At 35.7% G+C, this 25,075-nt stretch overlaps 1 protein-coding gene across 1 annotated transcript; it reads left to right on the top strand.

Annotated features, from left to right (window-relative positions):
• Window positions 1-808: 808 nt before the first annotated feature.
• Window positions 809-17,285, top strand: LOC132550091 (glycosyltransferase 1 domain-containing protein 1-like). Its single transcript, XM_060214105.1, has 12 exons — window positions 809-822; window positions 1,551-1,662; window positions 2,807-2,955; window positions 3,376-3,481; window positions 3,834-3,885; window positions 4,446-4,485; window positions 5,300-5,455; window positions 12,252-12,301; window positions 12,443-12,486; window positions 13,794-13,914; window positions 14,597-14,695; window positions 15,269-17,285. Exons 2-12 carry the CDS (start codon window positions 1,589-1,591, stop codon window positions 15,434-15,436), a joined length of 1,059 nt encoding a protein of 352 aa, XP_060070088.1. The 5' UTR covers window positions 809-822; window positions 1,551-1,588; the 3' UTR covers window positions 15,437-17,285.
• Window positions 17,286-25,075: the final 7,790 nt, after the last annotated feature.

Here is a 25,075-nt window from a genome sequence, read left to right as displayed (position 1 = left end):
CCCATGTGTCCACTTAACAGATATGGTCAGGGTATGCTTACTATTACTATAATTCTATAATGTAACAGACCGCGTGACCTTTGACCAACTAACCCGAAGAAAAAAATAATTTGGGCGTGATGATAGCTATTGCATAAAAACGAAATACAGTCTTTTCCAAACTAACGCTTGGGATGCATATATGGTTCTCATTAAACTGGAGGATATCTATTCAGAGAATTATTTTTCCCAATGTCATTATTGTTCTTTAACAAAAAACCAGTCTGATAATTTCATAGCCTCCTCATGTATTTGTTCCCGTTTGTGTCAATTTTCACTGATTCTATTCATCTACCTGCAGTTGCAGGTACAAAAATTTACGTTTATCATAAACTATTACCAGGTGAGCGATTAGGCCCGTAGTGGGAATAGCCATGGCGCAACGTCCGTCGTCTATGAACATGGAACGTGTTATTGTAAGCATATGATTTTAGCTAAATATTATCTTACCCAGCTTCAGAATTTTTTTATTATATAATGTTGTTTTGAATTGTTTTATTTTCTAATATTCCTGTAATATTTTTATGAAAATTTATAAAATTAAATATAAAAAATATTAGTTTTAATCATGACAGTCAATATCAGGAATAATAACTAATAAATATTAATCAGGATGTAAAAGAGAAGGGTTATAACTCTTGCCAGATAGTGCCTCTTTTTCGTCTTTGTTGTGTTGTGAAGGAATTACCTCCCCTGGAGCTAGTTTTGTTCTAGTTTCACTTTGCGCTGTGGTCGCGGACGTGGATTGTTTCTGATCGCTGATTTTCGATGTATATATTATATGTAAGTATCACAGTCTTTGATTAGTCTAATTAGACTACAAGGTAACTGGCATAACCTTTATCAGACCGGAATATCAAATAGTTTAGAGTCTTGTTCATCATATGAACACATATACTGTCAACTGATCAATGTTGACCTAGATACTAGGGTGATGACCTGGCGACACAGATATCGCAATGAAGATTTGACCGAGATCTGAGTGTGTATGAGATAATGTTTGCACCGATGAGCACGTGTGTAGGTAACTTAGTACTAACTGTATCGTGTAATAGCTGTATTGATAGAGACGTACACCGTACAACACATGGTATTACATACATCTATGGTACATTGTACTTGTGTACAACACATGATATTACATACATCTTTAGTATATTATACATGTACTAGTCTCGTCTGCCGTTCATAATACACACTTTTGTTATCTATCAACTGGATATTGACAGACGAGGCAAAAAGTAAAAATACAGATGCAGATATATGTACCTGTTTGCCTACTTTCAAATAAGTAATTTAGCAATTTTAGTTGACATTCATGAGCATATGAATGCCAGTATGACAGGGGCAAATTTAAATATGAATATGAATATTACAAAGTGTACATGTAAGTAACCAGTACAGATATACAGTGAAGTGTGTTCTCAGTAACTAACTAATTTTTTTTTTCTGATGAATTATACATGTAAATAAACACAGACAAATGTATTCAATCCTTTTTTTAAAACCAGCCTGTACATGATGTGAGGTTAGACTGATCACTGGGATCATGGGATCAACATTCCTGTTGTTATCTCCCCTTGCCAAAGGTTGTGGGAATTTCAGTACCATACAGAGGATAAGGTAATAATCAAAGACATTTTTGTCAGAGCTTTTTACTTTTCTTTCTTATATACAAACAAGGTGTTGGTACATTTTTGTATATCTTTTCAGAATCCTATATTTGGTAATTAAATACTTGAAATGAAGCCATTTTTTAACATTTGTGTTCATTTTTGCTAGTAATGAGAAATTCCTCCCAAATTAATATCTACTCACCAACCCCAATCATTCCTAGCCAGATATTAGACCGTGTACTGAAGGGAATCTTAATCATTTGTATGATGTATTGTGGACAATGCATGAAAATTACATCAGCATTTTAAGAAGTACCAATATATAAGTCAAGATTTTAGACTTTGTGAACCTTGACCTTTTAGACAGATTCTTTTGTTATCGTGCATTAGAGTGTTTTTTTAGCAGCTTTGTAGAATCTTTCCTGATGTAATAAGTACTGATTACCAGGGCTTCTAAATGAAAGATTATTTAGTATAAACTATATTTATTTTTACAACAATTGTGAAACAAACTTTCAGCTTATATTAATCACTCTTGTTGGCCCAAATGGAAACAAGAATCTTACTGTGGCAGGAAAACACAGTACCTGGGGAAAACCCACGTGGTTGGGCAGATGACCCCATGATTTTCCGGGAATCGAACCCCGGACAGCTAGGTGAAAGGCGAGTGTGTTACTTACCACTGTGCCACCCAACCACACATAGAGATTATTTATTTGCCAGAGTCTCAATCATTTTTGGTAAATTATTATAAACTTTCCCTTTAATTAGTAATCATTATCTGACCACAAAGTTAAGGAATGTCCAACATGGTGGAAATGTGTATGTTTAAGTGGAAAGCATTATCTACATGTTTTAGTAATTGTCAGGCCACAAGTTCTGAAATGTGGACTTTGTTCCCTATAAATTCATCCCATTGATTTGTGTTTTAACAAATATTTGTAAATAAGTAGAAAAAATTATCTCATTTCATTTCACAAAGATTTTTTTAGTTTTCATAAATACTTCAGATGAATGCTTTGAGACAGACTCTGACCAGAAGAATATCCAGAAGAATGGCAGACTGCTGTTTTTGTCATGTTTTTTTTTTCATGGTGACTGGTGCATCTCACGCTATATAAAGTTTGTATTTTCACATATCTCTAAAACAGGTCCCACCTAGAAACTGCTGGTCACTCCTGTGTCCTATGGGATCCGGACACTATCACTGATCCAGAAATGCTACAGGACATCGCAAGTCAGCACAAAATCCAGATGGTTCTAGCCCTACATGCATACAAAGCAGGACGACACCTTCTAGGTATTGTAATATGTCATTATAATTATTTATCAGCATTTTCTCCTCAGTGTTGTTAAGGAATTAGCAAGATATTTCAGCAATATTCTAAAGAAATTTTCTTGTCAGAATTGAATCAATAAATAAGATAACAAACACAGTGACATGATTCTTGAGAGTTAACTGTAACAAAGGACAAGTGTCACAGCCATGATACAAACAGAGAGTGCAGATTACTTGTCCATAGTTTTACCAGCTTGGTTGAAGTAAAACTCATTTTTTTCTGAGTCAGTACAGAGCAAGGGGATTATATTTACCTTAGGGTCACATCTTACTCAGAGTGACTCTTTGCTTCATGGCTAGCTGTAACAATTCCATGATATGAGTCAGCAACAAGTTTCTTTAGAAACTTCTGATATTAAAAATACTTTTTTTGACTTTTAGGTACCAATTTGCCATTTATCCTAATATTTGGGGGCACTGATGTCAACATCTATGCTGCAGATGCTGACAAACTGAGTGTAATGACCAGGGTTGTTTTTCTTGCTAAGTAGGTATTCGTATTTAATTTTTCTTTCTTTTTTGTAAAATCTTTTTTCCCCAACAGACAAATTTAATCAGACATCTGATAATGGTATTCAAATTTCAAAATTTGGTTGTTTATACATCAAAGTTATTAATACATTTGATTACAAATAGTTTGTTTTTTCTCAAAGCACACTGCAAGAAATTGAATAAGTCGTGTTGAAACTTAAGGGAGGTAACCCAAGCTTTTATTTCAGGTCAATGCATACACAATTATTGATTTCTTCAGGGAGTGAATCACTTGATTGTGAAATTGTTGTTACGTTAATTAATTAGTTGTCATTTTATCTAGATAATTTTTTTTCTTTTTGTTACAGAGGTATAATTTCATTCAGCCAGTCTCTTCTTAATGCAGCTATGTTACTCTGGGTGAGTGAATACTTTATATATACTTTATATATTCTCAGGGCTCTGTAGATAAAGGTAGAATAATGGTGAAAAGAAAAATATCATTTTCAGTTGTGTTACATAATATGATAAGTATATGTATATGTATATAGCTCTAGTACAGCATAAAAGTTAGAAAGAAACTTTGAAGTTGTGACATGACTGCAATGTGACAGTGTTGTTGATTACCTAATTATGATAGTAGTGTTAGCTATTGCTGAGGTTGAAAACAATTTATTAAGAAAAACAAAATAATCAGAAATTTGATATATATTTGATTATATTATGATATTCTTTTTTTAAACATCCTGATGGCTAACAAAGTTATAAAAATAGAAAACATACAAAGTACATATATACTCTACAATGCTGTTCTTATTCTCAATTTTTCTTTCTTTATTTCTATTTTGAAATCTATCATAAACTTTTACATTTTAATTTATGTTTTCATAGCAACTGCATTTTTCAAAAGAATACAAGTGAAAATGAGAAATATCTTGGATCTTTTTATGTATTTTGAAAATTTTGTTTTTGTTTTTAAGCCATCCCTGGATACTAGCAAATGTTTTGAAATAACGCAAGGTATGTTTTATCAGAAAGGTTTTTTCATATTTGTGTTTTCAATGTTTGTGATTTTAGGTAATATTAAGCTGAAAGTTTATTTACGATCAATTGTTTGGTTATTCGATTTCAGTATTTCTATATACAGCATTACACAAACACATATTTAATGTCCTTGATTTTGTTCTGCTAACTTACCAAAAGTTGTAGCTCAGTCACAAATTTATTATATTTTAGTGATTGATTCCGTAGGTGAAGCCCAGGAAAGGTTGCAAAAAGAAATGACCTTCACCTGTTGTAGGTTCCTTGGATAAAACCCGACAATCAATTTGAAAAAGGAATTGACCTTCTCTCATATTGAACATCTCAGGTTTCAAATTTGTTAAAGCCTTCATGCGACTTTTTATTAACGAATCTGATTGTGAATATCAGTGATTATCTGCTATTCCTCATGATGTTTATTCGGGTCTGTCTGAAATGCCATATGGCCACCATCTTGAAAATTCGTTTTAAGTTTCTGCTTCACTGCAAGTGTCATTGATATGAAAGACTGTGGAAATTTTGTGAAATTGAGTTGAAGAATATTATTTTTTTTTGTTTTTGTTATCTTTACTTTTTTGTAATCATCTGATTATTTTTTCCTATTACCAATTTTATGATGTTATGATGTAGAGGTATTTATAATCAAGGGTAACCTGAATGACCATTAAGGTCTAGATGCTTCTAGTACAATTTGTTGCTGTGTTACCATGGTAGTACTACTCCTGTCATTGGAGGTACACTATTGAATGTCTTTTTCCTTATATCTGGTTTTGTTGCTATTTTTCTCCGCAAGCTGTCGTGACCAGTCCATCAGATTTCTCAATGATCAAATACCTTCAAAACCATTGTGGACTGGAAATTCCTTCAGAGGTAGAACCTAAGATATTTTTGTTTGTCGGAGGTATAAGACCAGTGAAGGACCCCCTCTACCTCGTCAAGCAGTTTGGAGGTAAGATTAATCAATTATGTTTTTTACAGTGTTATTTTTACAATTAACTGGAAACATTGTCTCATTCTTCCTTATCAATTATGTATTAAATTTAATAGCTTATTAGCTGTTAATTAAGACAATATTCACACCCTGCTATAGTCATATGAAGTTCTGTGTGTGTTATAAAGTCATGATTTCAAGCATGGTCCTAGACAGGGGTTTGTATATATTTGTCAGATCTGTTATCTAGTTATATATTTATCATTTGATAAATCTTAAGTTATCCTGTTGACATTTTGTCAGATTTACAATTCTTTAAGTAAAAGTTGGATCTTATAATCAGTATGCTGACAGTGGAAAATTATAGGAAACAATTTTACTTTAATACAGGCTGGGTAAGCCTCTTAACAGTTACTATGATACAGGCTGGGTAAGCCTCGTAACAGTTACTACAATACAGGCTGGGTAAGCCTCTTAACAGTTACTACAATACAGGCTGGGTAAGCCTCTTAACAGTTACTACAATACAGGCTGGGTAAGCCTCGTAACAGTTACTACAATACAGGCTGGGTAAGCCTCGTAACAGTTACTACAATACAGGCTGGGTAAGCCTCTTAACAGTTACTACAATACAGGCTGGGTAAGCCTCTTAACAGTTACTACAATACAGGCTGGGTAAGCCTCTTAACAGTTACTACAATACAGGCTGGGTAAGCCTCTTAACAGTTACTACAATACAGGCTGGGTAAGCCTCTTAACAGTTACTACAATACAGGCTGGGTAAGCCTCTTAACAGTTACTACAATACAGGCTGGGTAAGCCTCGTAACAGTTACTACAATACAGGCTGGGTAAGCCTCGTAACAGTTACTACAGGCTGGGTAAGCCTTTACTACAATACAGGCTGGGTAAGCCTCTTAACAGTTACTACAATTGGGTAAGCCTCTTAACAGTTACTACAGGCTGGGTAAGCCTCTTAACAGTTACTACAATACAGGCTGGGTAAGCCTACAGGCTGGCTGGGTAAGCCTCTTAACAGTTACTACAGGCTGGGTACCTAACAGTTACTACAGGCTGGGTAAGCCTCTTAACAGTTACTACAATACAGGCTGGGTAAGCCTCTTAACAGTTACTACAATACAGGCTGGGTAAGCCTCTTAACAGTTACTACAATACAGGCTGGGTAAGCCTCTTAACAGTTACTACAATACAGGCGGGGTAAGCCTCTTAACAGTTACTACAGTTAAGCCTCTTACAGTTACTACAGGCTGGGTAAGCCTCTTAACAGTTACTACAATACAGGCTGGGTAAGCCTCTTAACAGTTACTACAATACAGGCTGGGTAAGCCTCGTAACAGTTACTACTATACAGGCTGGGTAAGCCTCTTAACAGTTACTACAATACAGGCTGGGTAAGCCTCTTAACAGTTACTACAATACAGGCTGGGTAAGCCTCTTAACAGGCTGGGTAAGCCTCTTAACAGTTACTATATACAGGCTGGGTAAGCCTCTTAACAGTTACTACAATACAGGCTGGGTATACAGGCTGGGTAAGCCTCTTAACAGTTACTACAATACAGGCTGGGTAAGCCTCTTAACAGGCTGGGTAAGCCTCTTAACAGTTACTACAATACAGGCTGGCTGGGTAAGCCTCTTAACAGTTACTACAATACAGGCTGGGTAAGCCTCTTAACAGTTACTATGATACAGGCTGGGTAAGCCTCTTAACAGTTACTACAATACAGGCTGGGTAAGCCTCTTAACAGTTACTATGATACAGGCTGGGTAAGCCTCTTAACAGTTACTACAATACAGGCTGGGTAAGCCTCTTAACAGTTACTACAATACAGGCTGGGTAAGCCTCTTAACAGTTACTACAATACAGGCTGGGTAAGCCTCTTAACAGTTACTACAATACAGGCTGGGTAAGCCTCTTAACAGTTACTACAATACAGGCTGGGTAAGCCTCTTAACAGTTACTACAATACAGGCTGGGTAAGCCTCTTAACAGTTACTACAATACAGGCTGGGTAAGCCTCTTAACAGTTACTACAATACAGGCTGGGTAAGCCTCTTAACAGTTACTACAATACAGGCTGGGTAAGCCTCTTTACAGTTACTACAATATAGGCTGGGTAAGCCTCGTAACAGTTACTACAATACAGGCTGGGTAAGCCTCTTAACATTTACTACAATACAGGCTGGGTAAGCCTTACTACAATACAGGCTGGGTAAGCCTTGTAACAGTTACTACAATACAGGCTGGGTAAGCCTCTTAACAGTTACTACGATACAGGCTGGGTAAGCCTCTTAACAGTTACTACGATACAGGCTGGGTAAGCCTCTTAACAGTTACTACAATACAGGCTGGGTAAGCCTCTTAACAGTTACTATGATACAGGCTGGGTAAGCCTCTTAACAGTTACTACAATACAGGCTGGGTAAGCCTCTTAACAGTTACTACAATACAGGCTGGGTAAGCCTCTTAACAGTTACTACAATACAGGCTGGGTAAGCCTCTTAACAGTTACTACAATACAGGCTGGGTAAGCCTCTTAACAGTTACTATGATACAGGCTGGGTAAGCCTCTTAACAGTTACTACAATACAGGCTGGGTAAGCCTCTTAACAGTTACTACAATACAGGCTGGGTAAGCCTCTTAACAGTTACTACAATACAGGCTGGGTAAGCCTCTTAACAGTTACTACAATACAGGCTGTAAGCCTCTTAACAGTTACTACAATACAGGCTGGGTAAGCCTCTTAACATTTACTACAATACAGGCTGGGTAAGCCTCTTAACAGTTACTACAATACAGGCTGGGTAAGCCTCTTAACAGTTACTACAATACAGGCTGGGTAAGCCTCTTAACATTTACTACAATACAGGCTGGGTAAGCCTCTTAACAGTTACTACAATACAGGCTGGGTAAGCCTCTTAACAGTTACTACAATACAGGCTGGGTAAGCCTCTTAACAGTTACTACAATACAGGCTGGGTAAGCCTCTTAACAGTTACTACGTTACTACAATACAGGCTGGGTAAGCCTCTTAACAGTTACTACAATACAGGCTGGGTAAGCCTCTTAACAGTTACTATGATACAGACTGGGTAAGCCTCTTAACAGTTACTACAATATAGGCTGGGTAAGCCTCGTAACAGTTACTACAATACAGGCTGGGTAAGCCTCTTAACAGTTACTACAATACAGGCTGGGTAAGCCTCTTAACAGTTACTACAATACAGGCTGGGTAAGCCTCTTAACAGTTACTACAATACAGGCTGGGTAAGCCTCTTAACAGTTACTACAATACAGGCTGGGTAAGCCTCTTAACAGTTACTACAATACAGGCTGGGTAAGCCTCTTAACAGTTACTACAATACAGGCTGGGTAAGCCTCTTAACAGTTACTACAATACAGGCTGGGTAAGCCTCTAACAGTTACTACAATACAGGCTGGGTAAGCCTCTTAACAGTTACTATGGGCTGGGTAAGCCTCTTAACAGTTACTACAATACAGGCTGGGTAAGCCTCTTAACAGTTACTACAATACAGGCTGGGTAAGCCTCTTAACAGTTACTACAATACAGGCTGGGTAAGCCTCTTAACAGTTTACTACAATACAGGCTGGGTAAGCCTCTACTACAACAGTTACTACAATACAGGCTGGGTAAGCCTCTTAACAGTTACTACAATACAGGCTGGGTAAGCCTCTTAACAGTTACTACAATACAGGCTGGGTAAGCCTCTTAACAGTTACTATGATACTGACTGGGTAAGCCTCTTAACAGTTACTATGATACAGGCTGGGTAAGCCTCTTAACAGTTACTATGATACAGGCTGGGTAAGCCTCTTAACAGTTACTACAATACAGGCTGGGTAAGCCTCTTAACAGTTACTACAATACAGGCTGGGTAAGCCTCTTTACAGTCTTAACAGTTACTACAATACAGGCTGGGTAAGCCTCTTAACAGTTACTACAATACAGGCTGGGTAAGCCTCTTAACAGTTACTACAATACAGGCTGGGTAAGCCTCTTAACAGTTACTACAATACAGGCTGGGTAAGCCTCGTAACAGTTACTACAATACAGGCTGGGTACCCCTCTTAACAGTTACTACAATACAGGCTGGGTACCCCTCTTAACAGTTACTACAATACAGGCTGGGTAAGCCTCTTAACAGTTACTACAATACAGGCTGGGTAAGCCTCTTAACAGTTACTAACAGTGGGTAAGCCTCTACACAGTTACAGTTACTACAGGCTGGGTAAGCCTCTTAACAGTTACTACAATACAGGCTGGGTAAGCCTCTTAACAGTTACTACAATACAGGCTGGGTAAGCCTCTTAACAGTTACTACAATACAGGCTGGGTAAGCCTCTTAACAGTTACTACAATACAGGCTGGGTAAGCCTCGTAACAGTTACTACAATACAGGCTGGGTAAGCCTCGTAACAGTTACTATGATACAGGCTGGGTAAGCCTCTTAACAGTTACTACAATACAGGCTGGGTAAGCCTCTTAACAGTTACTACAATACAGGCTGGGTAAGCCTCTTAACAGTTACTACAATACAGGCTGGGTAAGCCTCTTAACAGTTACTACAATACAGGCTGGGTAAGCCTCTTAACAGTTACTACAATACAGGCTGGGTAAGCCTCTTAACAGTTACTACAATACAGGCTGGGTAAGCCTCTTAACAGTTACTATGATACAGGCTGGGTAAGCCTCTTAACAGTTACTACAATACAGGCTGGGTAAGCCTCTTAACAGTTACTATGATACTGGCTGGGTAAGCCTCTTAACATTTACTACAATACAGGCTGGGTAAGCCTCGTAACAGTTACTACAATACAGGCTGGGTATTTACTATACAGGCTTATAACAGTTACTATGATCTCTTAGGCTGAAAGAAGACAAATTCAAGGCCCTTCATGACCTGTCAAATTACAGTGATATATAATGATTAATGAGGTGAATCTTGTGTGTAACAATTGTACGAAATGCAGTAAACATGCATGTATTGATATCATTGAAGGACAGATAATCATTACTTTGGAACAAGGTCATATGTTACCAGACACACAAGAGAATAACACTTTTTATTCCAAATTTAGAGTTAGATAAAACTGAACCAAGCATTGAATCAAAACTGCATCATATAGCTGTTTCATTCTTCTTAGACTCGTCAGTCATTTTAAGGACTAAAAAAATTGAAGCATTGGAGGTGACTGAAGAAAATTAAAGTTGAAATGAGTTTTTACTAGGAATCACAATTTTTCATTCTTCATATCAGTATCAAATTATTCATTGGTGTATACTATTTGACAATGTGACATCCTAATATCTTCAACACACAGAGAAGATATCATAACATCACAAACTAGTCTTTCAGTTGAGTCAAAGTGGGGACAGTGAGACATAAATTTCCACCATTTTTTGTTATTTTGATATAGTAAATCTGAAACTATACACGTGACATTGACTGCTCGGTATATGAACAAAATAGTTGTCAAACATTGCCAGTTATCAGGAAACATTACAGAACAAACAAAAACAGAATCTGAATGACTTGCATGTCTGCTGGGGCGTTTAATGATACATTACTTAACGAGCGCCATGTATGTACCCCAGGCCGTAGCAGACATGACTGGATGCCATTAGCCTACAATAGACGGAAGTCTTAGATTAGATACACATTCTACATTGTGTCAGAAATGTACTATGGAGGGATCACTGTAGCCTACAGATGAAGATAATACGTAATCCGTTGTGGTCGAACCTATTTGGATGATCCATACAGTGGTATGCTGCCAATGAGAAACTTGTACATGTGTGTCAGTACATACAGAAAATATACGCTTTACTAGAGAGACTAGTGATGTAGCCTTTGTTAAGCAGATTGTGTATACTTGTGGTTGAAGAGCACACACATTGCTCTGTTGTGATAGAATAGCTTCTTATTTCAGCTAAATGATAATGCAATGATCTGTAACTGTCTTAACACTGATTGAGATAAACTTACATCCAACATGAAGTTCTTAATAGGAAAGCATTTTCTCTTTCCATGATTATGTGAAAACAGCTTCTCCGAATACTTGTGTCACAAGATTCTATTTTCATGTTCAAGATAATGGTCACCATCTTACTTGGTGATATATATTAATTTTGATTTGGTTTGATTGCTTAGCGCTGGTAATGAAGGGTTTGATCGCTGAGCGCCAGTGATTAAGGGTTTGATCGCTGGGCGCTAGTGATGAATGGTTTGATCGCTGGGCGCAAGTGATGAAGGGTTTGATCGCTGGACGCTTGTGCTGAAGGGTTTGATCGCTGGGCACTGGTTATGAAGGGTTTGATCACTGGGCGCAAGTGATGAAGGGTTTGATCGCTGGACGCTTGTACTGAAGGGTTTGATCGCTGGGCACTGGTTATGAAGGGTTTGATCGCTGGGCGCTGGTGATGAATGGTTTTATCGCTGGGCGCCAGTGATGAAGGGTTTGATCGCTGGGCGCCAGTGATGAGGGTTTGATCACTGGGCGCTAGTGATGAATGGTTTGATCGCAGGGCGCTGGTGATGAAGGGTTTGATCGCTGGGCGCTGGTAATGAAGGGTTTGATCGCTAGGTGGTGGTAATGAATGGCTTGATCGCTGAACGCCATTGATAAAGGGTTTGATCGCTAGTAGAAGCATGATATGTACAACATTTGCTCACGCACTCTGTCATGAGGGGAGTGCTAAATAATTGTTAGCTTTTGCGAAAAACGCTGCAAATTCTGTTCTAGATAAGGTACATTTATGATATTGCATTACAGATCTACACAAAAGAAGAAAAGATGTCTTCTATGTTATTCTTGGATCTATGGTAAGTAATTTGTAAAAACATTTTCTTTATTATTAACGTTGGAATGAAAATGCTTGTAACATTGCTTAATAAGTATTTTTTCTGTAGTGAACATTGTACATGATAAGGTGATAAATATGTACAATTCACGTTGTGTTGCAGGCAGATGCAGCATACAAAGACGAATTTATGGCCGGCATCAGTGGGTATGTTTTTGTAACAATAGAAAATTATTAGTTAAAGGAATGTTTTGTATGAAGAAAACAGTAAGAAAACAAGACAGATCCATTCAGATACATCGGAAGTATTTGTACAGAAAAGGTACAGTACTGTTCTAGATATTTCAAAAATGTGACCCTCTTCGGCTTCATGGATCATACATCGTGTAAATTTAGCTTAATATAAGTGATGTCAGAATTTCCAAGAGAGGTCAAAATATTTCATTGATATTACATTCGTTGGCCGATTTAGGGGTAAGTTTATTAAGTTGATTGTTTAAGTCTTACAATGTACACACGTTGAATGTCTGTGCTAAGCAAAGAAATGGTTTCTTGTGAAGAAGAATAAGAGGAATGAGAGACAAATTCAATAATTTTGGCCAAGTTAAATATCACTTTTGAGACAGCAATCAAGTTTCTATTTTGCAATCTTTCATATTTTCGTCTTTTTGTTGTAAATCAAAATAATTCCCTGCATTGTCCATTGCATCTAATACAGCTTAACCGACGAAAAATAAATGCTAACCTTGGCAAGGCTATTATTATTACCCTCCTCTGTTTAACGTCATATGTGAGTGTGAGAAAGAAAGTAAACTCGAGTGTAAAGGATTTATCAACGTTAATATTTTAATGTTAGATAATTTTTTATTGCATTTAATGTGAATACCTGCAGGAAAGTCAGTATTGTTGACAAATCGTGTGCCGAAGTTCTGCGCTATTGTTAATTGCTGTATAAAATAACTGCTATTATGGCCGACACATTCGCTGGGAGAAACGCTGCTATTGTTAATTACTTTATAAAAGAACGAAGATTGACAAATGGCAGGGAGAAGCGCTACTTCAGTTGATGGGCTACTAGGAGAAGCGCTATTTCGGTTGATGGGCCTACAGGAGAAGCGCTACTTCGGTTGATGGACCTATAGGAGAAGCGCTATTTCGGTTGATGGGCTTATAGGAGAAGCGCTATTTCGGTTGATGGGCCTACAGGAGAAGCGCTACTTCGGTTGATGGGCATTAGGAGAAGCACTACGTCGGTTGATCGGCCTATAGGAGAAACACTACTTCGGATGATGGGCCTATAGGAGAAGCGCTATTTCGGTTGATGGGCCTATAGGAGAAGCACTACGTCGGTTGATGGGCCTATAGGAGAAACACTTCTTCGGATGATGGGCCTATAGGAGAAGCGCTATTTTAAGTCATATAAGAAGTTTCTGCCAATAGGAAATTTGTGATATACACAATTTATATAATATATAATTCAAACGTCCTTTCATCTTTTCCGTTTGTGGTTTTAGTGTACCTGGTGTGGTATATATACCTGGCCTAAGTGCAGCCGATACACACGCAGCTATTAGAGGAAGCTTCGCTCTCGTCAACTCGTCCCAAAGTGAGGGTATGGCGGTCGCTATCTTAGAGGTAAGTAACTTGTGGTCAATGTGGACGAATAGACCAACCTTAGCATTGTAATAACTGTTTTGAAGATCTCAGATTTTCTCCAAGTCATGCTAAATGTACACGGTATCTTGTTAAACACGAGCAATTTAGATGTAATTGACAGGTGCTCTATTAAATAGGCCCTGACTACGATATGGGTAGCATTTATATACTACTGAAAACATGTATTACTACGTGTTAATGATGTGTAATTGTGTCTCATTGTTTTTTTTAATAAGCAAAGTCTGTTTATAAAAGAAAATTGATTCCAACGTAATATGATATTGGTAGAATTTGATATTAATAAGAATCTTTAAAATATCTTACTAATGATCAATCAAACATTCCATTTAGTATTAATGACTTTTAAGAATAATTATGATTTTTTTAAAGTCGACGTCCGTTGCCTCTTATCTGATATTCAGTTCCTTGTATTTGAAATCAAACTGTTATTTCCGGTCCTGTTTTGAAGTGTTATAAGATACGTACATTAAGCTAACAATACTTGATTGAACCCATTACATTCTATCGATTGATATATCTATACTATATAAATGTCTTGCTTCAAGCGTTTCCAAGTTTTTATACTTTAGATTCCATTGTTTTCATTGCTCATAATTCAGTGAATATTTCGTAACTAGGGAAGCTTTTGTTTGTATTTAAGGCAATGGATTTAGGTGTTCCTGTCCTGGTGCGGGATATTCCTGGTAACCGTGCAATAGTAACCGACGGTACTAATGGCCTTGTATTCAATTCATGTGACGTACGTATATAACGCGATCTTTTGTACAAAGTACAGTGTAGATGCAAACATTTAGTTTATGGAATATCGATTATAAATTAATGTAAAGTTGAAATTCTGTTTTCTTAATGATGAACTTACGTAAATGATCTTAATACTTATTCTTGTAAACCGTAAAAATCTTTTTAGATTTAAATTTTATTAAAAAGGATTTTTTACACGTGGCTAAGTATGCCCAAGGACAGTGATTTTTTTCCTTTTTGAGAAAATATGAGATAATTTCGTTTATTTTCTGACAAGTTAAATTAAATAGCATGATTTTGGTTCCTAATTATTGATGGTGAGATACTGTCGAACCTCGTTATCTCGAACTTGGCGGAACCATGGGAAAATTTCGAGATTTCGATTTAAATGAATTGGAATGTTTTGTGAAACGGCAGGCAGGGACCGACGAATTGCTTCGAATTAAAAAGTGATTTCGAATTATACGAGTTCCAGATAACGAGGTACGAGGGTAGAGTTTGACACCTCTGTTACTAGTTGGTTATGTAATGCTAAATATTTCTCTTACATGAATAATGTTGTCGTTATCAGGAATTCCAACAGAAATGCGAGGCCCTGCTGGATGATTCTACGTTACGAACTGTATTGACATCAAATTCATCTTCATATATTTCAAAATATCACAGTTTATCAGATGAAAGACAAAAATATATTGAAGTAATTTCTTCGTCGTTAGATCCATCGTTAGATATAGCCTGAATTTTGGTAAACCATTGTCATCTTAATTTGTAAGGTTTAATACATTAATATTATAATAAGGATTGTATGTTCTATATTAGGTTTGTGTTTAGTTACTAATATGTACATGCACACCATAGAATAAGATAAGAAACCTATTGATACAATGATATATATTGATGACGACACATATAAGGTTTGTTTGGCCATACTGGTGCAAGTATTTATCATTTAATTACACATTCATATTCATATTTCTATCGAGTTGCATTTCATGTTACTTTAAACATGTTTCATCGTGAAGGAATTTGGCACAAGTTTTTGTATTTAACCATGTCTTATGTCATACATGTAACGAATATCTGTTTTTAACTTGTATGTCTTTAATGATAAAAACTGTCGTTAATGTTTAAAAAAAGTCTAAATGTTGTGACATTCATATGTGTCTTCTTTGCATATAAGATAATCAATTCCCAGTTGATTGTATCATGGTTAGGGTCGGCTATTTCTCCTGGAAATTTTTAAACGATGTTCCCCACAGTTCTGATAATCATATATATCTTATATTTCATGTTTGTCATTGATATTTCCTGTTCATGCTGGTTATGCAAAATACAGTAAACATTAATATGACCAAGGATTATCTGCTTGACCTCACGTTTGTAAATTACATATCTAACCGTGGTTTAATAACCAGCAAATGTATATATTTAATACACAAGCTTACGGAGAAAAAAGCTGCAAAATGACTTGATGATAATCAGACTGTCTGTGATAAATTATATTGATCAGATTATTTATCGCTCCTTGTCTCAATGATTATATTGATTAAATGATTTATCTCTTCTTGTCTCAATGATAATATTGATCAAGTGATTGATATCTCCTTGTCTCAGTGATAGTATTGATCAAGTGATTGATATCTCCCTGTCTCGGTGATACTGTGCGTTCAATACAATGGGACAAGAAAATGCTACTTATCAAATTATTTAACATGTGTATTTGTATATATAATGTAAGTACCTTTAAAGAGTGAGACACTAACTGGATAACAAAGTGTTGGCTCTCTTACTGATATTATACGTTATGGAAGGAGGACAAAATACTGCGCCTACTTGACGCCAATAGCTTATAAGATTTTCAGGTACGGATTCTGGATCCATCCATTAAAGTTTGGTCAGCTTCCTTTTGAACCTTATATATTATATAATCAATTAATGAAGTGTAATTGTAGTACATTGCTGTTTGATTTTAGAGTATGCTTCCATTATATTATCCGTCTGGTACTTTTTATGATTATATTCAGATTGTATATCCTGAAATTGGTTGTTTATTATTTCCTTCCACTCTCTCCCCACCTCTCTCCCCTCACATGAATGAAATGTTCATATCTTATCTTATCGATTGCTCAATGTTTTCATCACAATCTCTTCGTTTAGTTAAAACACGTTGTTTCATTTTTGTTTCTTCTTCCTCCTCTCTCAAGGTTACAAAAATCAATTGAATTTTGCGAACGGAATGCTTTTCTTTTGTTCAATTTTTGCAGGTTTTACCAAAAGTGTCAAAGGTATTATATGTGTTATTTTTATGAAACAGACTTTTTAGTATTAAAGCAGAATTAAGAAAAACACATTTCATAGTTGCCATCAGCTTACGGGGGGATATTTTCTATAGTTATATTTATAAGACTACGCTCTGTATCTTCCTTGTTACTGAATCCCATGGTTTCATTATTAATCTATTGCCACTTCTTGATAAGGAGACATGATATTAATTTGACTTTTGTTAACAGTCGCGGTTCTAATTAGAATTGTGTTCATATTATGTTGACCAGTATTCTTTTTTTCATCCTGACTTACTTGTTTTTATTTTATTTTTATGATATTTAGTTTTATTCTGTAATTGAATAACATGAAAGGTTTTTATCTCTTAATCGTTATTACCTGTCATAAATATTAATAAGCCTGTAATTTACAGGCTTGGTGAATTAATTGCATTGTGAATTTTGTGGATAAAACCTACCTCTTACATTGTGGAATTGCTTTTAAAGGACGATTACGGAATTAAAAGTGAACATTCAGTGAGAAAAGTGGTTTTTAAAATATTTGCATTTTTCACAGATAATTAAAGATTTTTAAAACAAGTTTAAGATTTTTCGAGACCAAGTCTAAAATTTGACTCAGTCTATTGAAATTTTGCTTGTAAAATGAAGAAAAGAAATATCAGTGAATGATGAAGTAAAATTTACACACGCTATTTTTACTAATGCTGTTGGTAACAAGAATCAAAACTGACCAATCACGGAAACAGAATTAATCGGCCTATAATGCAGTGAAATCATCCTGCTACTATTTTTGTATATGTCACCAATGTAATTATTTTATCAGACTTTAAAAGCTAACAATATGTAACTTTTCTGAGGTATGTGAATAAAAAGTAAAACGAGATTTTAAGAAACTCGTCTGGAAGTGTAAAAGCTAAAACAAACGTTTTAAGACTCATTTGATAAAACTCGTGAAAAATGAAATGGCCTACTTTTACATATCCCTTTTGTTATCGACGGCAAAATGAAATCCCACACTGATCAAATTTGTGCCAATCATGAATATGTATGTATTTGTATTTTATTTTATAGTTGATTTTAATTGGCTGGTTTAATGTTAACAATTATATATAATTATGATAAAATTTGTTCAGTTATAATCAGTTGTCAGCTGTAAGTAAGTCGGAAATCCGACATATTTTAGATCCAGGATATAATTTGGTGGTTTGTTTAAAGTTAAATGAAACAAACATGTGAAAGATTTCGAAATTCCTCGATAGATATGAGTGGTTAAGGATATCATGGTTAAGGAAGAGGGTTGTTGGTTTACATCATGGTAAGAATGTGATTATCATGTATCGTTTAAAAGTAACTGAAAATGTTTAATGTAAAGGTTGTTATCTTTTCCTTATTTTTTATAATTTACAAGAGGTCACACTTAAGGGAAAAGTTTGCATTATTTAATAAATCATAACAAAGACTTAAAATTTGTCATTCAGTTTTATTGTTATTAAACAGTGCTATTCATTTGTCTGTTTTTGGTACAATTTTTAAGATTGCAGGTGATAAACACTGCTGGTGGATTGAGTCCCCTCGGTTTGCCGTAACGGTCATGCCACGTTTTAAAATTCATTGGAATAGAAGTACGGTTCCAGATATACACATGCACTTGAGGTTCTTTTGAAAATATCAGATAAATGAAAATTAGGAAATTGTGGCAAATGCACCTCCCTATTTAGATTTTGATATTTTCCTCTTTAGATTCTCCTCTCAGTCTCCGTCAGATCATTGTCCTGGAAGTGCCAAACAGCTATATGATGCTGTTTAATTCATTATCTGGCTCCATTCTAACTCTATTTTTGTATTAATGGTGCCATTCACTTGTGGGTGTTTGGTATAATCTAAGAGATATTTCTATTTTAGCACGTCGTTGATATTTTATGAGATAATACGTGAATGCCTTGGTATTTTCTCCTTGTCGTCAATAGACTATAAAGCCAAACATTACGCCAGAATTGTAAATATTTATCTTTGCACTCAAATCACTCAATTTCGTTAAAATGGCGATACGTTATTGATTAATTAATTATATGTTATTAAAAACAAATCACATTTCGTATTTATTTCATTTTAAATACTGGTTACATATTAAACGACTAATGTTTTCTTGAAATATTAAGTTTATTTTGTCTTTTCATGAATCTATGAATCCATATTTCTTTGTCTGAATACGCTAAACAAACGGTTGATGCTATATAAAGATATTAGTTCCGTCTCCACGTCTGCCATGACGCCCATTGTTATTGAACTTTCTGGAGCGTACCAGAACGGCAACACTTACAACACTTTTAGATTTTTTAGGTTGACCTTCTGTACTGATATTGTGCTGACGGTAAGATATATCGTTCAGTTTTACGCATTGACGTCTGAATCCGTTTGCAGTCACTCAAAGACGGTATTTCACTAAATAAGGAATATTATGCCCCTGGATTGAAAGATCGGGAACATATTATTTATATGTGCTGTCTGTCTGCCTCTCTATTTGTTTATTTGTCTGTTGTCAACTTTAACCTTGCCCATAACTACTGCACCGTAAGAGGTAGAGCTTTAATATTTGGCAAGGGTATTCGTTTTGACAAGGCATTTATGTGACCGTGACCGTAACCTTTGACCTACATTCAAAAAACTTTAAATAAGCCATTTTTACAATGAATACTAAAGTGTGCATGCAATTAGAACATGCCTTTCTCAATAGTTTTAATGCCCCACATCAGAGTTTTGCAATTGTTTCATAAATACATCTTGTTTTGATCTGAACCACCTAATCTCTGTCATTGTCCCTATATGTACTGAGATATGATATATAGGAAGGTTATCCAAAACTGTTGCATGTGAAAGTGAGGCTACCACGACGGCTGTATATGCCTGTTACAATGATTACAGTAACAACGGCTTCTAAAGTCTAGTAAATTGATATCCTTTCGTCTAGCAAAGCTGGTTTTCGTTTTAGACATCATCAGCTTAACACCTTCCTCTATGTTTTGTTTGAAATCGAAATCTCGTAGTAATGATAGGTTTCCAAGACTGTGTTGTTGGAAATGGTTCAGAAATGGATAGGGTATACTAAGGCTCCTAGCACGGCTTGATGTCAAATTTAATTTGTCTGATGTGTCAATATTTATGAAATATGGTGTTAATGCTGACGGTTATGTCACATGCAGATGTATTATTGTCAATGCATCATGCTTAAAATATGCATCACCTCTCACTATGACGAGTACTAGTAACTAAGAAAACTTTATATTAACAATATCGATGACGTCATCAACACATGTGTATACATGACGGTAGTTCGTCAGCACGATATTTACCAACATGGGCAAATGCATGTACATGCCTTACGTGAATATGTAATCACCACCAGAGAATGGCACAGCAAGAAGTATCTGAATGACGTGGAATAAACGGAAACAATCAAAATTTATTAACAAATCTATAGTAAAAGTGAAATTATCAATATATGAATAAGCCATATATCTTGATCATAAATAGCTGGGACTTTAATCTGAAATACAAATGAAATCAATGTACGTGTAAAACTTTCTCTCACCAACTCTCTGACTCATCACATGGTTAAGCTATTATCAGTGTGTAATGGACGTGCGTGCATGCTACTTATCGCCAGGTTTGTTATAGTTGAATTCTCCACCATGTTTACACGTGTATTGCATGCCTATTTTCTCCGCTCATTTACAGGTGTTCTTAGAGAGCGAAATTGATGTACGTGAAAGTATAACTGTGGTACCTGTAATATAGTTATTTCTTCAACTTAATACGTGTACCCCAATGTATTATATTGAAGCAAATTAAAATACAATAGAATTTCACCTCACGACAAATTCATCCATTCGGAAAAGGCTTATCATCATTAATGATTGAATTAGGTATACAGGGATACTGGTTTTATACTCGCTCTTAGGAAAAGCCAAAAACCAGATGTGCGTAAAAGGAGGCTTTCGATATTGTTTACGTACGAGGATAAATACTGAACATTCCAACTGAGTCTTGTTTTCAACCATCTCCTTCAAATTATCGAAATCCTCTTATTTGTGTTCAGAACTTGTTTGTGCTACATAACCGGAAGAGCACTTCGTAAATTGGCTACAAATGATTAATGACCATTATATCCTTCCTCGGCTTTCCTATCACAAGAAGGCGAGCCCAACAACGCCACCAGATTGTCTTATACACCAACCATTGCCACAAGCATCAGTCAGTGCCACACACATGAACCAGTGCCACATACACCTACCCATGCCTCAAGCATCATTCAGTTCCACACACACGAACAAGTGCCACACACATTAACCAAGGCCACAAGCATCAGTCAGTGCCACACACATGAACCAGTGCCACATACACCAACCAATGCCTCAAGCATCATTCAGTTCCACACACATGAACAAGTGCCACACACATTCACCAATGCCACACACATCATTCAGTTCCACACACATGAACCAGTGCCACATACACCAGTCAGTGCCACAAGCATCAGTCAGTTCCACAGACATGAACCAATGGCACAAACACCAACTAGTGCAAATATTCTTTCTAATTTCTGACCTTCTTCTACTCTCTCTCTCTCCAATTTAAAATCTTAATACCAACGTTGTGTATAAAGTTTTAATCATTCGCTGGTATTCTGAAAACAAAATAATACTTGAACAATCAATTTTGTCACCTCCAGCCGTAACCAATCCCTCCTATAACAACAGATGCGCTCATTATTATTACGATTGAGATTTTGTGTCTACTTTGTGTTCTCAGGTTTACCACAAACCATGATCTGTTAGATGACAGAGTAAATCGAAGCTAGATTACACACAAGGAAAGACTTGAACGGGCTAAGTGACAGGCACGTGGTAGCTAAAGACTGCGCCACTTTAAGATATAACAATGTATCGGAGATACGTGTAACGTTGGTGATGGTTCTTAACATAAATGGTAAAGTTATTGAAGCCAAATTTTGTGATTTTTTTCTTCTTTTGTAAACAAGCTATGTTTACGGATTACTATAATTTCATCGAGTCTTATGTACAGTGTATCTAAGTAAATTCAGTGTTTCTGTGTGGTAAATTTGACGATACTCAACGCTTTATTTAATTAGATATCATTTGATAATATGTCTTATTCAGTCTTTGTGAATTCGTGAAAAGAAATTATCTCAAATATTGATGTTTATGCATACATGTACAAAGGTGTTTTTGCTTCAACAGTTTAACCGTCAGTAATATTTCAGGCCTTGAAAGACACGCAAGCATTAAAGGAGACAGTCAATCCTTAATTAGAAAATAAAGGTTATGTAACATTTTATTGGATAATATTCATAATCTAATCCCCAATATACATATATACTAATGCATTTCCATGTCATTGCCATTACGATCACGACGCTGGCCAAAACATGGCGGCAATCTTTCCTCTCCTCGACATTTAATTGATTAATGAAAACGACATGCTCAAATATGTCATCGAAGTGTGATTTGGGAAGGACGATGAAGATTATCTTAGGGTCATATTTAGAATCTCTTTTCTCCGCTTCAAGTGGGTTTATTGGTAATTATAGACTGCCGAGCAATACAATGACAGTTTGACCTATCGTTAACATTCTCAAATAAAGGATCTTTAAATGAATATATATGTTATATCACAACAAAGTAAAACCATATGTCACACGGTGTTGTATCCTAGTTTTACTTAATAATTTTATACAGAATGATGCGTAAATTTCAGTCTCCATTTGAAAGAAACTTTCCGACAACTTCGGATGTGTCTCCCGTCACTTGTCAATGTCGGTTGTTTTACTAATATCGATCTACTTAAGTAAACAAATACCTGTACCATTAAGATATAGACATGGAAATTTCGCGTAGTTACACTGGGAATAGATATAAACAACAATTTCGACATATAACACAGTGAAACATTTAAAATCTTTTCATATGCCTCGATCTACACTCTGATCCGAATGGATGGACAATTTAACTTAAAACTGAGCGTCTACGTCATCAATAGTTGAAAGGAGCGTGTTTATTAGCCAAGACCACGTAACTGACCGTTTCGTACAAAATGTGCAGATCTTAAGATTTTTTTAACGAAAGGTTGATATTGCGATAATTACACCACTCTCAAACTATTTTAGAATGGGTAAAGTATGTCATTGAAAACAAACATATAAAGCAAAATGGACGTTGATGCAACTTACTGTAAGTTACTTTGATTTTGGGAATACTTTCGTAAATTTACCTCTTCGCGAAAACATAACTTCGCGAGCGCTGATTTAGAAATAATTCAAAATACACAAATGATGACCTGTTAGAGACATGTACTCTTGAAGAGCCCAATATTATTAGTGGATTGCTTCATATTGGATACCATTTTGTTTATGAGAATTATGCGTCTAGATACCTGAAAACGTCTGAATTTAACGGAATCACCATGGATACCATCTATAGTAGTTACTTTTATTTCCGTACAAAAACTTGCGAGGGATTTGAATTTGCGATTGGCTCTCCTCGAGTTTTAACTCAAAAATAAATCACACGCGAAATTTAAGTGATCTACAGTACATGCAACTCATTAAAATAGTTGATGGCCCCTTCCCCTCTTGAAATGTATTTGCATCCAATGTTTACGAACTATGAATTAGGAATTAATATAAACAGTCAGCTCGTTTTCCAATCCCCAATATATATTGTTTATTGAACAACTCTCAGTGGTAAAAAAAAACTCTGAACACAAAATAATCTTGAAACTTAAGTAAGTTAAACTTGTATACTTTCGAAATCTCACATAACCAGTTATTTTTAAACAGCAAATCAGGTGCAGATTGCTGTAGAAATATCATTTTGAGAAATCGTTTGTGTCAAGGCTATGGTTATGTAACCGAAATGATATGCTATCTAACCGGATGTGGCGATCAAGTACTATTTGTCATCCTAAGCACCCAATCCGCTACGGGAATTTCAAGGGAACGCCACATTTCATAGCCTTCTTGTATTAAAGTGCTTTGTTCCTTTAGGAAAGGATGGTGATCATTATTCCGAGTTTTATAACTGACATTGATGATTTAATATAAGGGTTCCCTTCCATTTGGACGAAGTCCTGAATATGTCACCTCAGTCAGGTAGGAAGTCAGATATTCATGAATTTCAAGGAATATAGCTATCTACCTTTGCCTCTGTGTGTTTAAGGGGACATTTGTGAATTTGAAAACCGAGAAGTTTTCGCTGTTATTACGTTAAAAAAATATATACAAATAAAATCTTTTCCGAAACTTTCTAGTCATTAAACTTCTTTATCAGAGTTCTGAACAATCAGTTATGAACGGATAAGATTTCTTCCCTATAAAACGATCGTAAAGTGGAAACATTCCATATTCAGAGATTTTTCTTCTTTCAGTTTCAATGCCTCCATCACATGAGAAAAAAATCTTTGAAATGAAACCAGTAAAAAGGATCTGGTCAATAGCATGATCATATATTTCAGATACATAAGAATTGCTACGGCTGTTTTTAAAAAGTAGACAGGCATAATTAGCATTTGTTTGTTTGGTAAGTTTTCCGTTCGCTTCTATTGGGCAGACTGTTTTTGTTATTGAACTGATATATTTGAAAAGTACGCAATAATTGATGACCAATGATAACGGTACACAAAAAGTCATGACATATTTGAAGGTACACAACAAATACTGAAGACACCGTCTGAAAAAGATTTTTGATAAAAAAAGACGCGTAAAATGTATGTGAAATGTAGATGTAGCTTTAACCCAATTAATTTTCATTTGCTAATAAAACATATAACAAATGGCGGCTACTGTTAGATCCAAACATCGCTAACACAAACCTTTCCGCGGATAATTCGAAACGCCGAGCGAAGCTATCTTTTCACGTGAGAATCTTTTCGCGGTAGTGTTGTTGATACCGTGTTGATGGTGTTGCTTGAAGAGACTATACACTGATGTCTTCTTTGCAATAGATTTATAGGCACATTTATACGTTTATCAATGGTTTATAAGCATACGTCATAGTTAGAAAATCTCTGTACGATGATTG

This window comes from Ylistrum balloti, unplaced genomic scaffold, assembly GCF_031769215.1.
Source record: "Ylistrum balloti isolate Yb309-2 unplaced genomic scaffold, AGI_CSIRO_Ybal_v1 Utg370104, whole genome shotgun sequence".
Classification (NCBI taxonomy): Eukaryota; Metazoa; Mollusca; class Bivalvia; order Pectinida; family Pectinidae; genus Ylistrum; species Ylistrum balloti.
The sequence above is the reverse complement of the archived record's forward strand: the minus strand, read 5'-3'. Positions and strand labels throughout refer to the sequence as shown.